Below are 18486 nucleotides of genomic sequence, written 5' to 3'. Positions count from 1 at the left end.
CATCCTGGCTTCTAGCGAGTGAGAGAGCTCTTAAGTCTTTTGAATGTTAAATGCAAGAACCTGGAGATTTGCAGCACTTTTTGTAGGAACAGAAATATTAATTCTAGTGCCATGGTCAGAACCCTCTCTATGCTGCTTCCTTAAATCCCTTTGTCTTCCATTATGGTAGGCAAATCTCCATTTTGCACTCCTGTTTCTGTTGTAGTGTTCTTTGGCACTGTGTATTCATTCAAATGCTCAAATGCGTAATAGTTTACGCCTCTAATGTGAAGAGCACCCAGTCATGACTACAGGGATATGCTACATATACACTAATAGTTCTCACCCACATACATCTGCACTGCTAGGAGATATGCTGAAGGAAGAATTCGTAAAGGAGCAGTTAGGCAAAACCTGCCACTCAGATGTAGCAATTTAGAATTCTGCTTCCAGCATTACAGTCTCAGTCCAAAAATCATGAGTAAAGTAAGGTGTTTGGGTCCAGCTCTATGCTATGACACCAAGGATACAATTGTTAACCCAGAGAGAGAAATGCAATCCCTCCCTCAGCCCAGATGCAGAATAGTGGGTGGTACTGCCAGAGCTATTGTCAGGGGAAGCATAAAGGGAAAAAGGTTTTAACTGATCACAGTCAATTGCAGAGCTCTCAAACCCTGGTCTGTGTGACACCAATGACAACCACATGCAAAGTCACTATCAAAGACAGGTTTGACAGCATGCTGCTTTCCAGCATAGGAGCAGATATCGGTGTTGGAACAGTGCTATTGAAAGGAAGGTGGAAATTTTGTACAGGTCTTTATCCTAGGTGACTCTGCTATCCATTGTCCCATACACTGCATATAGAATCCTTGCAAGCATCTGGCCTATGTTTTGGGCAAGACTGTGGTGCAAATCCTGTCAAATAAGCAGGTTTGAACTGCAAGTCTGAATTTTGATCAGCCTTTAGACTTCGAAAGGGGACCGCTTGCTTCTTCTGCTTTAGGAGTGCTATTTGCTCTTGAGTATAAAGAGCATTTGATTCCTTAACTGGTTAGATTAGTTAAATGTCTAACATCAGTGAAAATGGAGTTATTTATTATAAACTAAGTCACAAGATTATTGAATTGATTTCTCACAGTGGAATTTCAGAGAGTCCATAACCAAGATCATTCTTTCTGATCCAAACTGTGATGTTGCAGAGATGGAGTAGAAAGGGTGAGCTGTGACACATGCACATGTTGCACAGCCACAGCAATGCAAAACAAATTGCACAACCCGATTTATGTATCTGCCAGATAAAATACTGACTTCACAATTGCAGTGTAAATGAAAGCTGTTGAGTAAATAATACTCCAAAGTGTGGAATACAAGCCCAGTTTGTGATATAAAACCCCAGGGCAGCATTTGTACAAGGGAAGTTCAACCCACTTCTGAACGAAGCAAAGCTTTTCATCGCTGCTCTGTGCTATGTCTTAGGGGCATGACAACACTTGCAGAGTGACACTTATCACTGGATTACATTTAGCAACTTTCCTCTTCCTTCCCAGTATCTCTCAGTTGCAGAGCAGTCAGTGACAGACAGATCTGCCTTTAGGGACATCAGCTCCGAATGAGAGAGGGAGACCAACGTCATGTAAATCCTGATTTATATGTTCTTCTTAAATGATTGTTCGGGAAACTCTCATGAAATTAAACATTCACACAAGCTTAGCTTCTCTACTGCCTCCAGAGAGCTTAATCCAGAGCTCTTGTAAGGTCTTCTATTGTCTTGAAAGGGCTTTGAATCAGGCCCAAACCAGCTATAGCAGGGCTTTGTGGAATAATTTTCAGAGTTAATTACAGAGCACACATGTAAGTTAGGTGAGTGACAGAGCCCCACCCAAACTCCTGCTCTGGAGTCACTGCTGTTAGCAGCCTCACAATGAATCTGAGGGGCATGCATCGTTCTGAGCCACTTCTCCAAGGGTGAGAGTCATTAGACATGGAAACGAGAGGACAGCGTGCTGATTTGACATAATCATCTCAGCAGCTGCCTGCTCTGCAAATGCTGCTGAATCTCAGGGATATTGCTGGCAGTTGCCAAAATGATGAGTACAAGGAAGACAAGGAGGGGAAGCATAAATTAAAACACTTGGGAATCATTCTGTCTAAGGTCTGTAATAGTCCGCATTCATTTTAGCTTGAGAGGAGGTGTCTTGTTGAAACCCTCTCTCTCTCCCCACTAATTACCCTGTTGTCAATTCATAGTATGGGAAAGCGCTTCAGTTTCAAACTCATGTTATACTGTATTGTTCCAGTCCATGCCAGTCAGAGTTTCTGCTGCAAAAAGCCTAGAGAAAACATTGCTGTTCACGTTTTTTATCAGAAACAATGAGGGATGTTGTTTTCTTGGAATGTTTTGAATGATCACATGCACCCCTAAAACCCACTTCTGCTATCTCAATTCATTTTCTAGAGTGCCCGTGAAGAAAGAGAAATCTCAAAGCTCTAGTTAGATTTTAGAAAATCAGAGGAGCAGCTCTTCCTTGATGAGATTAAAAAGGACTTTTAAGTTTGTCAAGATTACACCTTAGTGTAACCCTCCCCACTCCCCAAATGATCTTGGCAAAGATCATTTTGCAGCAAAGTTGCAGGAGGAGGTTCTCTGCCAGCATTACAAAATACCTTCAGTTTCCCCTTCAGTTCTAATAATGTTTCTGTTTGCTGATTTCCCACTGGGATTTAAGAGTTTGCAGAGCCAGGACAACTTCTATATGTCCTTCCTCTCTGCTTATTCAGAAAGGCTCTCCAGATAATATACTTATATCTATGTATAATATCTATATAGATAATACACTATAGATAATACGTATTTCTGCGGGATTGATGCCTTCATTGCTCTCAGCTCAGCAGACAAGGGCCCAATTCAAAGATACCAGTGTCATCTGCAATCTTTAGTTACCTTCAGACTAGACCCTGAGTGAGTGACAAGAATATACAGTGTCTGGCCATCTCCACAGGCCAGACAGGGACAGCAGGGGCAATTATATCACTTCCTCTGCTGCCCTACAGAACTGCTATAACCTTGCACATCAAGAGTACAGTGTCCTGAAGACACAAAGGAAAGCATTTCTGCCTTCCCAGCCTCTTTTTTATGCTGTCAGGAAGGAAGCCAGCTGTGTAACAGGTTTTTACCCATCTTGCAGAAGACATACCACCAATATATTTGATAAATCATCTACATAATGGATATTACATTAGTTATACTAAGCTGAACTCACCTGGACCAGTCTGCTATTTAGGAAAATCTCCACATTGTCTTTCCAGTCTCCTGGGTCATCTGCTTCTCCCTGCAGGTCCTCTTTATCTCACTGCTTGTCTTTCGCACTGTTTATGTTGCTTTGAACTATCAAGCCTAGGGAAGGGAACAGAGGCAGCAGGTTACACAGAGAGGCAATTTACAATGTACAAGCAAAGCAAAGCAGAGATAAAAAACAATAAACCTCACAGATCAGATAGGTGTGAGAGACGTGCAAATGCATAATGTCTGTCATAGTTCTCATTGTTTTCATATCCATGAGATCATTAAGACACTTCTGAGTCCCCTGAGTCCATGACATGCAAGCCAGGATATAATAAGCAGTGCTGAATTAATTGCACAATACATTGATGAACAAAATGAAGTAAGGTGCTTTTATTGTACAAGGGGAAACGAATGCTTTGCATTAAACAGCAGTCACATCAATCCAAATTATGGCTCGTGCTGTAAAAATGATAATGAGACTGTCTCACTCAGACCAAATGAAAACGTTGAAAGGAGAAAAGACGCCCACATACTGCTGCATCTAACCAGTGCTTATACTTAAATTGGGTTGCAGCATGACAGCGGAATTTGTCTTTATAACAACATTATTCCTTTGCTAGAGACCTATCTGGGTAGAAGGGCATCCTTATTGCTGTTTTCACCCAAACACTAAGGCAGTAAAAAGGCTATCCAAAGTCTCTCTCTTTTTTTTAGGTGTCACGACATTTGTTTGCCATTTAGGGTAAAATACAGTCCTTGGCATCACTGGGAGCATTATCATTCGTCCCATTTGATATCGCTACTTCTATGAGTAGAGCCAGGGCTTCCCTGCAAAGTACAGAAATGGAAAGAAAGCCACAACTAATGTGGGATGTACCAATAGATGAGTTAGTTTTCAGTTTTTCATCTGGTTAAGTGGTACAATCAGAGATTTTTTGGGGGGGACATTTACAGCTTATTTTTTCTGTTGTTCAGCTGCTATGCAGCTAATCAGTTTTCTTCAGGTACTTTTGGTTACCATTCTCTAAGTTGCTTCATTTTGTCATTTAATACTTTGTCTTGGTAGATCTCAGCATGCTGTGTATTAGCAGTCAACAGGACTCAGTACGCAGCAAAGAGAAACTGGACATTTTTACTTCCTATGAACACTGCAACACAGTCCAAATGCATATTCATGTTCAGCATTGCATCATTCTTACATATAACCCTGACTGCACTGCTTGAACTAGAAATGGGATTGAACGATGATTCATATATTCAACTTCAGCAATGAACTTCTGACTCCTTGCTCATTCCTCAGTGGCCCCATCTTTTCTGTAAGAATAAATAATGAGTATGCCTTAATGATGACAAGAAAGCACCTGACCCAGTAATACATTGTAGACGTACACTGCAGACTGCTAAAGTGTACACTGGGCAAGGAAGGCAGAGTTTGAAAAGGGGTCAGCCCAAATTCCTTTGCCACACCTGAGGAGAATAGCATTATGAACTGGGCAGGAATTCTAAAATGGGCATAGTCTTCTTTCAGAATAAGAATGAAGAATGCCTGGTTTGTACTAAGTAGTTCTTCTTTACTGGGATCAGAAAGGGCTTTCAAGCATGTTTGTCAAGATCACACCCTGGTGTAATCCTCCTCACTCCCCAAATCCTCTTGCCATGGACTGAGACTGAGGGCCTTGAGATATCTCCAAGGTGAGGTGGGGCAGTTAGGAGAAATTGGACATTTTTAATTCGCATAGACACTGCAACATAGTCCAAACGCATATTCCTGTTTAGCTTGTAAGTGAAGGTGGCCTACTCTGTCAGCTTCAGGGGCAACATCAGTAATGGACAACACACAAAACATGACATGGAAACATCACTGCTGTCCTTCAGGTGCCCTGCAGGGCCCAGTCACCCTCTCACACCACATCTTCACTTTCAACCCTAGACGTCTATTGCTGCTAAAGGGTTGTCACACCAGACAGTGCTGGGGCTGGCAGTATCTCTGCTGAGGACAGGTGAGGGGCGACTGAGAGGCCCCACCTCGCTGGCTGTTGCCCAGCAGGAGCAGAGGGCAGGGCTCGCGGTAGGTCTCAGCCCTGCCTTCCTCGGGTCCCCACGAGGGCCGCCAGTGCCCGCGGAGCCCCTGCAGCCCCGGCGCAGAGGGTGCTGACAGCCGCCCCGCCTCGGGCGTGCCGCGGCGCCGTCCCGGCTCCCCCCGCCCCTCTGCCCTCCCCTGGGCGGCCCGGGGCCAGCCCGTCGCGGCGGCGGGGTCCGGCCCAGCCCCACGTGAGACGGCCCCGCCGCCGGGAGTCACGGGGCAGGCGGGCCGCTGCCATGGAGCTGCCTGCCGTCAGCCTCAAGGTAGGGGCCGCGGAGCGGGCTGGGGCCGCTGCGGCGGCGGCGGGCCGGGGGCCGCCTGCCCGAGCCCTGCGGAGGGTGCCCGGGGCGGGCCGGGGGCCGGCGGAGAGCCTCGCCGGCGAGGGGCTCGGCTGAAGTCCTCCCAGCGGAGCAGCAGGAGCTGATGGCGTCCCCAGGGAGCGGGCCGTGGCCCGGCCTGCCCTGCCCTGCCCTGCCGGCGGCCGGCTCCGCGCTTCAGGGCCGGTCAGGAGAGTGGAAGTTTCTGTAAGGAGGAATAACTGGTATTTCTAAATCTTTTTCATCACAAGGGTAAATGTTGCAAAAGCTCTTAGTCATTAAGACTGACAGGCAGTAACTCCAAGGTTTGCTGTTACTTCAGGGTAGTTTGCTAAAGTGTCCAAGGACTGGGTTGGGACAGCAACTGGTTACTAACTTGTGTCCATAGAGGTTCCTAGCTCAGCTGACCAGCGTTAGTCCAGGATAAACACCACACAGGATCCTGAGACGACAAAGCTTTTGCTGTCAGGCAAGATAGCTTGGAAGGCTGGTCCCATTTACTTCAGGGTTATCATCTGGCAGATAACTGAAATTGCTTTTCTGGATTTTTTTTTTCTATTTTTTGTTTGGGGAAGAATTGAGGTAATTTGAAATTTTCACTGGATATCTGGTAGCATGGAAAATAAGGGACTTCTCAAAGGTATATTAGACTTTTCACTTCAGCAAGAAACACGTGCTTATGTAGAAGCTAGGAGAGGCTAAAACTACTGTTTTTCATGTTGGTGTTTGAAGTCTTCCCTGATTTCAGACAGAAGAAATTTTCCTCTTCTTTTCCTCCTCCTATCATATTTTCAGAGCTCTGAAACTTCTAGATGTACGTACCTTTTCCCAGGTTCCCTAGTTTAGGTGTCTTGTTTGGTGCGTGAAGTTTCAGCTTTGGTTGTAACTCTGACCAAAGAAAGAACGAAAGCATTGCCGATCCCATCTGTGCCTTTTTTCTTTTTCTTTTTTTTTTTTTTCTTTTCTTTTCCTGCCATTGATTCATAAAGCTGTGAGCAGTGGCCTTGGAGCTGGCTGCCTACTGGTTGGGAGGACAGTACTATCCCACCTACTGCTAAGAATTCAACTTTGTACAGCAAGACTTTATTGTGGCTGTTCAAAATGGAAGTTTGGAGTTCATATATTCGTAATTTTACCCTGTTACTAACTCACTAAGAAAAGTAATTTCTTGAGGCAAGTAAGAAAATGGATTTTTCAAGGCCTGGCATGTAGATTGTATTACATTCTGGAAACCGACTGATATTTTACTCTGGGCAATTTGAACAACTGAGTGATTCCCTGGGCACTAGGAAGATTAAAAGATCTTGCCTTCTGCTTTGTTTATATCTTGTTTCATTTTTTTTCTATGCTAAAACAATAGTGAAAAACAAAGATGTCTAATTAAAAGGTTTACCAATGAATTAAGTGTTTCACCATGGGAGATGGAGATAGGAGAGCTGAAAACCAGACATGGTTCTTGAATGAATGAGCCACCACGACAACGTAACTAAAATGTTCGTTTTCCTCTGGTTTCAGACAGCCAGTCCCAAATATCTTCCTAAGTAAGAGCAAACTTTTCCTGGGCAAATGATATTCAGCATTAAGCAATTCCTTGGTTTAAAGTTTGCTGGTACTGGAATGGGGCTTGAGGGCTAGGGAGTAGTGGGTTAATAGTACTGTTAGTACTGTGGGTTAATAATCTTTGTATTGTCCCTGAGTCGGGACAATGTGTTCTGTTTCTCTGAAACACATTACAAAGATGGGGAAGGGTCTTATTCAGAAAGGGACTAGAAGCAATACGTACCACTGCTATTCATCAGCATGATTTACCTAGAGTTTCTGAGAGATTAAACAGATAAGCCTCACGATAGAAGTAGCTCCAAGAAAACTGTATGCCTGAGCTGTGTTTGTGCCAGAACACACCAATGTCTTAAGGTCTTTCTTCAGGCTACTTGCAGAACTATACAACTGATGTAGCCAGCTTTGCCCTGGAGCAGATGAGGAATTTTCTCATGGAACAGCATCTGCTGGCTTAGCTCTAGTAGTAAGAGTCAGCAAAGTGTGCTAAAAGCAGCATAGTCTCATTTTTGCAGTGAATGTTTGACACTAAGGATTACTGCAATAACTGTGCTGAGCCTGCAAATACAAAGCTTCAATTTGATCAAGCCTGGACAGCGTTCTAGGATCCATGTGTCTGGAAACATACATTCTGTGCTTGGAGATAGGCTTCTTCAAATGCTAGTCCACAGGTTCATAAAATAATTTAGATTAGAAGGGACAATCTTTGTGTCATCTAGGTCACCCTCCTGCTCAAAGCAAAACTAACAGAAGTTAGATTAAGTTAGATTAAATTATTCAACTCAAAATTTAGCTCAGCTTTAAAAATCTCCAAGGATAGAACTTCTACAACTTCCCTGGATAGCCTGTTCCAGTGCCTAACCATTCTCATTATGATTTTTTTTCCTTATATCTAGCTGAAATTTCCCTGTGTTGTTTGTTTTTTTTTTTTTTTTTTTTTTTTTTTTTTTTTTTTTTTTTTTGCTTCTTGTTCTTTCTTTGGGCATCTCTGAGAAGAATCTGGCTCTGTGTTCTCAAAAAAAATGTCCTTCAGGTTGTGGTTAGTCTGGGTATGAAACTGTACACAGTGGGATAATAATGAGAGGACCTGAAGAGTTCACTCACAGGTGGCCACTCAGATCTATTTTGGGGTTAGTGTATCCTCAGATGAATGTAAGCCATTCACAGAGTAGATGAACTCAATTGCAAAAAAGAAAATAATTGTAATTTGTAATCAGGGCATTTTAACTTGGGCAAAATTCAACCTTATGCTTGAAGATTCTGTGCTGAGGCACGCTTGAAGGAGGGAGTTCCTGTTCCAAAGAATTTCCCACCCAACCAGAACCAGACAGACCCAAGTGTCTTTTAAGCTTGCCAATTAGTTCCATCACATGCTGGGATTTGTGGAGGAGCCAGGAATTTTCCTCAGCTCTCCTCCAGTGGGATGCTTTTAATCACATAATCATCCTCCTATCAGCCCAGAAGGGATGGGGACAAATGCCACCTTTTTCATTTTACTCCTCTCAGCCCTAGTTCAAGTTTCAGAATGAATTCTTCTCTTAGAAGAATAAATTTATGCCCTTCTTATAATAGAGACACAAGTCCTTGAGCAGAGGGAAAAATTTAAATTCTTCAGCTGTCTCATCCGGAGACTACCTGAAAATTGTCTAATCTCAGATAGTGGCTGTGATCTTTAAAGAATATTTTTCATTAACATGAAGTTTTCTATGTTCAAGCATAGCAAGACCACCAGGTAATTTCATAGTGCCCTGAAGAACTGTCAGATAACTTGGACTAATTACCAGGAAAGGAATGCATTGTTTTTCTATTGGCAGTTCCCTGTTCCATCAGCCTCTGAATAATAAAGTTTTAACCTGACTTTATCCTCGTGACTATGCATGTTTTATAACCTAATAACTGCAGTATTGATCTAGACAGCTTTTAAAAAATAAAAACTGCCTTATTATGTTAACTGGTGAGCCTTGAGGGGGCTTGTGGGTATGTAACATGCAATTAAATATTACTTCATTAAGAATTTCCCTGATGTTGTGGTAGTCTCTTGAGTAAACACTATTTGCATGTCTCCATTCTTATCCAAGAACATCTTGCCTTTTACTGATTAGCAGCTTCTGCCTGGTCTCCATGGTAAAATCTGGGAGGAGGGCAAATGGGGGAGAAGAATGTGTTTTGTAGCCTTTCATGAACAATTAAAAAAAATTCATTATTGAAAATCTGTTTAAGCTGTGTTTGAAGTTACGACAAAATCTAGGCTACTCAGAATGAATGCTCATCAGTTGTGCCAGCATATTGCGGCGAAGCAAGAACCGTATCTTATCATAAGGCATCTACATTGTGGTATCTTGGCAGAACAGCTAGAGCCACAGCAGATGCGTCACTCCTGTTAATTTCCTGGCTGCACTGCGTTCGTGTTACAGCTTCATTAACTCTCTCCTCAAGCAACTAGTTTTGTATTAAGTTAGAGCATGGATAGAAGTTTTGAGTCATTGACTAGTACAGAATGCCAGTAGATCTTTAATTTTTTCTAAGGGCTTAATTCTCCTCTCTGCATACAGCTTTCCTTCATCAATCAAGTCATTTAGCCTGTCTCTACTTACTCATTTACGTGTTCTGTTTTTTTTTGGGGGGGTGGATTTTTTCTTTTTTATGCTGAGGTTAATACTGCCTTGTTTTGATCTTCTTTTATTTAGACTGCATTAAAAATATTCTTAACTGCTTATATATTCTGCATTTAGGCAGTGAGGGGCCCCTTTCACTAAGAGGCTGTTTATTGCCTCGGTTGTCTCACAGTGTCTATGGGACTGAGATCTGCTCTCTTTCCTTGATTGTGTGTGAGGAGTGGGTTGAAGTTTTTTTTTGTTGTTGTTTTTGTTTTTTTTCCCAAACACCTCTCTCATCCAGGTCATTCAACAAAATAGTTCAGCAAGCAGTATAGCAGAAAAGACATTGTTTTCTGTGGGTTAGTGTTGTGTGACTGGATTCTTAACTTATTAGACTTGTTTGTATCTTAATACAAATGCCATTTGCAGCCTTTCTCACAGGCAGAGCAATAGAAAAATAGCTATGACTCTCACAGATTCTCTGCTTTGTAATAAAGTTGGATTAAGGTTTCAGTCTTTCCTCTGTGAGGCTGCTAATAGAGCCTGTCTTCCATAGTCTTCACAGGTATTTAGAGAGTGAGTATTTTTGAGATTGGTCTCCCTTTTCCAAACAAAGCTGAAATTATCCAGCAGGTTCAAAAGTGAGTGAACACATGGATATATGCATAGAAGATTGAAGTGGTATCTTTCTATCCCCATTTGTTCTCTTAATAAGCATGTAGAGTATAAGTATGTCTCCTTAGTTACAGGAAACATCAAGTGCTAGTGAAGAGAATGCTCGTGCCATTTGTTACAGTAAGGCTCTTGCTTCTTCAATTTTTCCCCTTAAGCGCAAGGATCAGGATTGTAAATGACATTTGCAAAGTACAGCATCCATAGTAGCATTACCTTATTGCTCCTTAGGGTACTGCAAGCGTTTGGGCTCTTGAGATTTTACTGAGAATGAAGAAAGATGTGTGCTATGCAAGATTGTGTTCTTCAGTTCCTAGCAGATACCTTCAGGTCTGTTAATACTGCAGTGAAGTTGAGCTGCTGCTCTGAACAGGCTTGAAGGAGGCAAAGAAGGTTTACTGAGGACTGAATGAAATGACTGGAGCTGCAGGCATGACTATCTGTGGACTTTTTAATGATGGGCCCCCAGATTGGTCATGTATAAACTGTGCTAACATAGTATAAATCAGTTTGCCTGGCTTTCTGTACAAACTATTCTGGAGTTCAGAAATCAATAACCCATTTAGAAAAGCCTAAATGGGCCCTGAATTAACTGTCAGTGGAAATGACAGCAATAATGAATGACTGCAGTGCAGCACCACAGGAAATACCCAGCAGCAGAGGCAGAGAAAAATGGTTTTGTGTTTTCAATGTCCCAGTTGCTAAGCTAGCTTTCTGCACTAGTTTGTGGATCCAGTGTAGCTCCCAAGGACGCTCTTCCACTCTTCCCTTGGAAACGGAAGTGTCATTTCACTTCGAACCTCCCATAGTTTTCCCAGCTTGCTGACCTGTCTTCCTCTGTTTTTCCACAGGCCATCATTCTGGTACACTGGCTGCTCACAATGTGGTGAGTGATTGATAACTGGCCTGGCCTGGTCTGGGTGAAAAGAGGGCATTCCTTCTAGGAATGGGACATTCTTGTGGAGTCAGCACTCCCTACATGTGCTTCTCTGTGCACAAGGAGATCCTAAATCCAAGAGTGAGGTGTTTTATTGGAGATGGGATTGAATGCAAACAGACTGTTGCAGGCTTATTGTGAAGGAGAGCTGTTTCTTTTCCTTGTTTGGCAGGGGGTGCATGAATTACTTCTTTCCAGCCTCCTATGTCTGGGGAAATTTCAGTGTACTTGCGGTGGGGATCTGGGCCATTGTGCAGCGAGATTCCCTTGATGCCATCGTGATGGTGAGTATGAGGGCCTCCACCAGGCTGCTCAGAGAAAGAGGGTGGAGGGCAGAGACAGCTCCTTTGAAACAGTGATGATCTTCAGCTGTTCCTAGTACAACAGTGGATAAATCGGACTCCCCATTTTTTTTTTAAGAGAGCCTGACTTTCACTTAAGCATTGTAAACCATGGTCAGAAGCACTCGCTATTCCTTATTTTGCTCCTTGGGGTGAGGCATATTTGATTCTTATTTTTTAACCTGCTATTGTGACCTGTAATGCTAGACAAGGACTCAAAAGCATTTAATATGTCTGAGTTGGAGGGGCTATCTATAATCTTCTCTGAACATTAAAGAAACTGGCAAGCAAAAGTACATAGCCCTGGAACTTACATGAGACTGTGTCTAACACACAAAGAAAAAATACAAGATCATGCATTTAGGACTCTCTCTCTCCGTCTACCTTGGCCAGTGCCAGGTGGTAGCAATGTGTGATACTGGCGTGATGGCATCTAGGAACAGACCCTGTAACTGACTGTGACTCCTAATGGTCAATCCTCTATTCAGTTCATGTCCTGTTCTCTCTTTGTTTCCAGTTCCTGACTGGCCTGCTGCTCACAGTGCTCACAGACATCATTCACATCAGTGTCTTCTACCCCCAAAAGAACAATCTCACGGACTTGAATCGTTTCAGTGTAGGCATGGCCATCCTCAGCCTCCTTATCAAACCTGTGTCCTGCTATTTTGTGTATCATATGTACCGGGAGCGTGGAGGAGAGTACACCTTTAACATAGGTATGCTGCTTCCCCTGCCTCCACATCAGTGTGGGCCACTTCCTCTGGTGTTAGGGAGATTGCCTTGTACTTTGACCCTTCAGCCTGAGCTCTGTGCAGCTGGATTCTGCCTCCCCCCGCTACCTTACCAGAGAAGGGAGGGTTGTCCTCTTTCTCTCGCTAATGTTTGGTCTCCTAGTTTGTGGTCCTGGAGTGTCTTAGGCCTTAAATTTATATTCTTCCTCTCTTCCCTTGCAGACCTGGAGTCCTCGTCTGACAGCCATTTTGCCCACAATGGTATTGATGCCACTGCTGTCTCTTTTATTCAATGTAGCTGAGAGGCTTTTTTCCCTTCTTTCTCCTCTTGTATTTGTGTGTGCCTATTGGAAGACTCTGGGTGTCCTTTTCTCTTTGTCAACCCTTTCTTTTTTCTCTGAGGGAGAGTGAAGGCAGCATCCTTTCTAGCTGGATTATGCGTGAGGCTAGAATTTCAACTCCAGGCTTTCTCTGGGCCTCACATGTCCTAGCTACCTCAATTGCTTTGAACCTCCATTTCCTCACCTGGAAAATGGGGCTGATGTCTATATCATGGGACTTTGCTTGTATACACTTATTTTTCTCCTGGTTGTACTTGCTTATGATAATGTGGCAGCTGTGCCAGAGAGAAGGGAGTGTGGCTGGGTGTTCTGGTCTCTGGCAGCTGCTTTGTCACACATGCCTGGTGCTTGTTCATATCAGGGCAGCTTCCAGGACACGTTTGCTGTGTGGCAATTCACCCTGGCAAAACGAGCAGCCTGCACAGCTATCTTTTTGCTTTCCTAAGAGCTGTGCAGGTCAAAGGATGGTATAGCTGGCATTACAGTGTTTGAAAGCCATTATTTGTGCTGCTTTGGTGCTGGCAAAGAAGATGAGGCTTCCTGTGAAAAGAGGTGAATACTTGCAGGTGAGGAGAGGCCAGGAAACCAGTGGCTTCAGAGTGCTACATAGCACCTCTCTTCTAGTGTAATATGGATGTCGTCTCTGTCAGTTTGTGCAAGTGCCAGACATCTCTCTCAGCTGGGTCAGGTTTGTGTGCCAGCTGCAGCATCTTGCTGTGGGCCATGTTTGTGTCAATTTTTATTAGCTCCTCACTGTGCTTGTAACTGTATGCTGTGGGAAGTGTAGGTGTCATTGAGGAGTAACTCTCCCTTTCCATAGAATTTTGAAGTATTCGTTCTTTCCATCCACCCTATCCCAACACAGGAACAATACTGGCTGAGAGTCTCTTCTCAGGCACTGGCTGAATTCAATCATCTTGTACTACCACTCTCTCTTGATCTATCTTTCTTGCAACCTTTTCAGTACAAACTGTGTGCTGTAGTTTGTGTTGAATGTGGTTGCCAAATCACCTATTTTGTTTTCATACTGTTGGGCACCCTCATCTTGAACTTAAGTGTCTTGGATTTTTCTTGGTCTTCTCTGTCTTGTTTTCTTTCTGCACAGAATCTGTGTCTGTTGCTTGGCAGCATCCTTGCTGCTTACAACAGGGCCTATCACATGATTTAGGGCCCACCTTTGATTCAGATTGTGTTCTAGCCTGGAGACATCTGGCCTAGATAAAGAGCTGTCCTTACACACACTCTCTCGTCGTCCCTTGCTCACCCTGGGACAGTAACATGGTTTTGTACCACTGTTACAACCCAGACAAATAGCTCATAATGTAGTTGGAAGCACTGCTGGATTCAAATTTAATGCCCTTGTGTGGTACATTTGAAGCATAGCTGGGTTGTCAGGAAGTGGTTCGTGAATGAATCATGCTCCTAAAATCCATGCTGGCTGTCAGCTAGCCATGGTTCCTGCTGCTTCTGTTTGTTGCAAGATATATTCATTTTTCCACTATTTTTCATAAACTTTATTTTTCTGAAATATGCTATTACAGCAGCCTGTCTGTTATGCTGCTAGGTATCAGTGTGGGTCTTGCTTTCCACACACCACATGGCATCTAGGAGAGCAGTTCTCAATGAATGAAATGCTCATGTGATAAGGGATATGTTCAAAAGCACCCCAGTTCTTTTGTCTTTGTCTGGAAGGATGAGTTCTCTTACCTCCTGCCTGCGTACTGAGGCTCACAGAACAGTGGTGCTGGGGAGCTGGTAGAGCAGCTAATGTGGTGTGGTGCTGAGCTCTTGGTTTCTTCTAGGGGACTCAATTCTTGTGCTTTTGCTTTTTCCCAAGCTTGTTCTTTTCTGTCTCTATTCAGGCCTCATCCGTGCAGGCCAGGATCGTAGCAGCTACGAGCCAATCGATCACCAGGATGCCTCTCCTCAATGGCCTGATGTAAGCAAGTCAGCCCAGCATCCATACTGAGGCCCTCACCTGGAATAGTGAACAGATGCCTCCCTCGCCCAGTACAGCCTTACATTCCTCCAATATCTGTTCTGATGGAGCAAAACCTGCCACTGAGCAAACAGAAGAAGATCTGATTTTACTACTTCTGCCTCCCTGAAGGTTAGGCAGCTGGGTTCCTGCAGTAAGTGCAGAAGATCTTAGAGATGCCATGCTAAGTGCTGTGACTTTGTAATCGCCATACACTCTCCTTCCTCCTCCTAAATCTCTTCTCTGTCTGTGTGAGTGGAAGCACCTTCTGCAGTCCACCATGGCTTGTCCTGTTTGTGCCCTTTAAGTAAGGGAATCACTCAAAATATTCATGGACAAGCTGACTTTAAAAGACTCATGATCTGCCTTCAAACAATACAGTATTTTAACCTGGTCATATGCAGATACATCTCCAGTAAATGTCTGGGAGTTCTAGAGGACTGGTTTTAATCATATTATTTAACTAAGATTTATGATGCAAAATCCCCATGCTAACTCTGGTGGTTTGCACACAGCTAGGGTTTGTATAAAATGCTGTTACTGGGCCAGGGAGCTGCTTGTGCTTCCAGTATCTAGCCTTGGGTTTTATTCACTGTTGCTTATATGCAAGTTGAATGTCTTTCAGGATGTTAAGATGTCCTTAAAACGACTGTTAAATGTAGGTTGCAGGTACTGTGCCTTGAAATGTCTTTTTGCCTTCAGCTGCCTATCTTAACAGAACTTGAAATGTTACATTTTCCTAAGAAAACTATAAAATGAACACAGTTCTGTGGTTTTTTTTTTCTTTTTTTTTCCTAAATCACTGGTCACCTATGTGTCATTTGAAAATGTAGATATTCCTGATGGGTTGAGACTATAGCCAGGGAGTCTGGGAAAGTCATTACAGGAGGAGATCTGCAGGGCTTTGATGGGTTTTAGTCTAAGACTTTACTCAGAAAAGTAGAGGGTACTGCACAGCAGAGCACGGGCAATGAAGGTGGGCTAGTAAGTTAAGACTGGGGAAATGAAAAATGAAGTTTGTGGAACTTCTTACACTGCAGTGATGAACTCCTTGAGGTGTTACAAACCTCAAATTATGATCTTACCCACAATAAATCCACCCTGCTGTAGCTTTCAGTGTAAAATCCTAAAAAAGAAAAAGGTGTCCAAGAGGTTTCCTTAAAAGAAAAAGAGCATGTGAACAGTGAAAATACTAGTACTGGGAAGATCTATGGTTTTCTGAAGCAGGTTCACTTTTGAATTATACATGTTATTCTACAGTTGCATTTTTCTGACAAGACTTGCTGCTGCATTGACTCTGCAGTGACCACAAGTCCCCATTAATTTTGTTCTAACCTCTAGAACCATGATATTTGTAGGTTTAAAAACAAGCAGTTTCCTCCCCCTCTGAGTTTCATCACTTGCATCAACAGATGCTTCATCCACTATGCTACACAAGCAGTGCAGTGATCTGCAGCTGTCATCATTTATGCTTGGACCAAGCACATGTTAAATGCCATAAAAGTGCAATAGTCTGATTTACTTCTCTGAGTACTTTGCATTCATTTTGCAGGTAAGTGCTGGCACAGGCTGCCACGCAGTAGAGCAGAGGACTAGGAGTGAGTCTGCTCTTGTGATCAGATGGGGAGGGATGAAGATTAGGTAGGCAGTACCAATCCCTGAATAACACTTTTAAACACTCAGATGACGGGCTGTTTTTTCTTCCCTAGACCTGCAGAACTCTGTGGACCACACATGGAAAATAACTGTTTTAAATGTAAAGCTTTTGAGGGATTTGCATGGATATGAAGGTACATTTCATGAGGATTTCCCAGACATTTTCCAGTGCAAAAGATGCTACAAAATCTATAGATGCCTATTGAGCTGATCTGCTGTGCAGACAGAATTCAACAAATCTAATAGCTCAGAGGAGCAAAGCAGGGGAGAGGTGTTGATATACTTACTGTGAACGAAGGATGCCAATTTTGGGCAGTAAATCAGAGACAGAAATGGTGATATAAACCTGGCCTCTCTCCTGGCTTCTAACGACCAGTTCTAATTTCTGGAGGAGGGCTGTTGCTTACACAGTGTTTAAAGCAAGCACCAGAGTGCTCTTAAATGCATACCTGATTTAGCACGGCGTGTGGGGATTCATTAAGCCTATCGGTGTGCCCGAGCACAGCCTTTCCGTGCGGGGAGCCGGCACCGTCCGGGCTTCACCGCAGGGCTCCTCTTTTAGCCTCGCAGCAGGGTCTCCTCAGCCAGACGTGCAGCAGGTGTGATCCTGTGCTGCATTTTTAATCCTCGGTACTGATGCGCCCACGATTTGTTTGTTAATGAGCTGACGCCTGTCTAGATTTTAAAAGAAAATCATAAAATATCCCCACCTAGCTCACTTGCTGCCTCCGCCCCGCCCAAAAATGCCTCAGGCGGCCCTGAGGGGGCAGGCGCCGCGGGGCGGGCGGGGCTTGTTTGCGCGCGGCTAACGGTCGGGCTAACGGTCGGGCTAACGGCTCGCCTAACGGCTGAGCGGGGGGGGGTGGGGCGCGTCCCGCCGCGCGCCGGAGGGGGCTGTGAGGGCTCCGGCGAGCGGCTGAAGGGCGTCGCGCCTCGCCACGAGCCAGCCTGGGGCTGGGGGTTGTCCCCGCCGTTTTGGGGGTGGCCGTGGGTGCCCCGCATTCCTCCCCCCCGCACCCCAGCGCTGCTGCCAGGAACCAGGGCACCATGGCGAGTCTGGGCCGCGTTGCGAGCGAGAGAAAGGAAAATGTGCCCCCTCTCCTGAGGCGCTGCGCCAGAGGAGGTAAACGTGCCATTTGTGGGTACGCTAGTGGGACACTGTGGGTGAACTGTCCTGACCTGCTGGCTCCCAGGTTGTCTGGGCTGTGCTGAGGATGTAGCTTTAATTAGCCGTGGGTGAGAGCAGCTTTCCTGCAGCCATCTGCAGCCCCAGTGACAGGCGGTGTTGCTAATCATATGGGATAAGCTGCTTACAGCAACCCAGCTGGAATGAGCTCATTGCTGGGGTTTGGGTATTAACAGGGGACAAAGCTGCAGGTTTGCCTTGCGTTCAGAGGAGAAGACACAAAAGAGGTGTTCGTGCTGTCCCTGAGGTTTTGGCTGGGGTGAGCAGCATGTCCAGTGGTGACTATCGGAGTGAGTAGCCTACAAGGAGAGGTGCGTGAGCGCCCACGGAGAGTGTGTGGATTCTGCGTTTGCTGTGAACTGAAGTGGGATACTGCACTGGAGGCCAGAGGTGCGTGCACCAGTGATACCAGCTGAGAGTAGGCCTGAAACAGGTCCCCCAGGCTCAGCATGTGGGGGGATGGCCCTCTCCCTGGTGCAGCTTCCACTCCATCCTGCAACAACACTGTTTGGTTCTTGGCAGGCAGTGTGTAAAGGATGCTGGCTGTTCCTCAGCCAGCTGCTGGGGGCAGAAACTGCCCTCTCTCCAGTTAAATGGGGAGGATTTGTATATGCCTTTTGGTCTTAACTGGACAATAGGAGGCCAAGTATGGAATAATAATAATAATTAATTATTCAGTTTTTAAGACTGAGCAGTGAGTGAAAAGTACTGTTTCTAAGTTCCTTGTGGTATGATCTTAGACAAATCACTGTTTCTAACTTGAAATGTGAGATTGATCTGTGCTGATCTGCGTGTATGGGAAGATCAGCATTATCTGTGTGCTGCTTA

The 18486-nt window shown here is 44.4% G+C and overlaps 1 protein-coding gene across 1 annotated transcript; it reads left to right on the top strand.

Moving 5' to 3' along the window:
* Positions 1–5499: 5499 nt before the first annotated feature.
* On the top strand, positions 5500–16337 carry AGTRAP (angiotensin II receptor associated protein). The gene is made up of 5 exons (XM_062593335.1): positions 5500–5608; positions 11340–11374; positions 11598–11709; positions 12284–12482; positions 14701–16337. The coding sequence occupies exons 1-5, from the start codon at positions 5582–5584 to the stop codon at positions 14805–14807; spliced, it is 480 nt and encodes a 159-aa protein (XP_062449319.1). The 5' UTR covers positions 5500–5581; the 3' UTR covers positions 14808–16337.
* Positions 16338–18486: the final 2149 nt, after the last annotated feature.

This window comes from Rhea pennata, chromosome 22, assembly GCF_028389875.1.
Source record: "Rhea pennata isolate bPtePen1 chromosome 22, bPtePen1.pri, whole genome shotgun sequence".
In the NCBI taxonomy this organism is placed as follows: domain Eukaryota; kingdom Metazoa; phylum Chordata; class Aves; order Rheiformes; family Rheidae; genus Rhea; species Rhea pennata.
This window is presented reverse-complemented; position numbering and strand designations above follow the sequence as displayed.

Bases quoted from the DNA above. Each gene is read 5' to 3' on its own strand.
- AGTRAP (XM_062593335.1), top strand. From the start codon at position 5,582: ATGGAGCTGCCTGCCGTCAGCCTCAAG. The intron at 11,375-11,597 runs GTGAGTGATTGA...CTTGTTTGGCAG, and splicing joins CACTGGCTGCTCACAATGTG to GGGGTGCATGAATTACTTCT. The intron at 11,710-12,283 runs GTGAGTATGAGG...CTTTGTTTCCAG, and splicing joins CCCTTGATGCCATCGTGATG to TTCCTGACTGGCCTGCTGCT.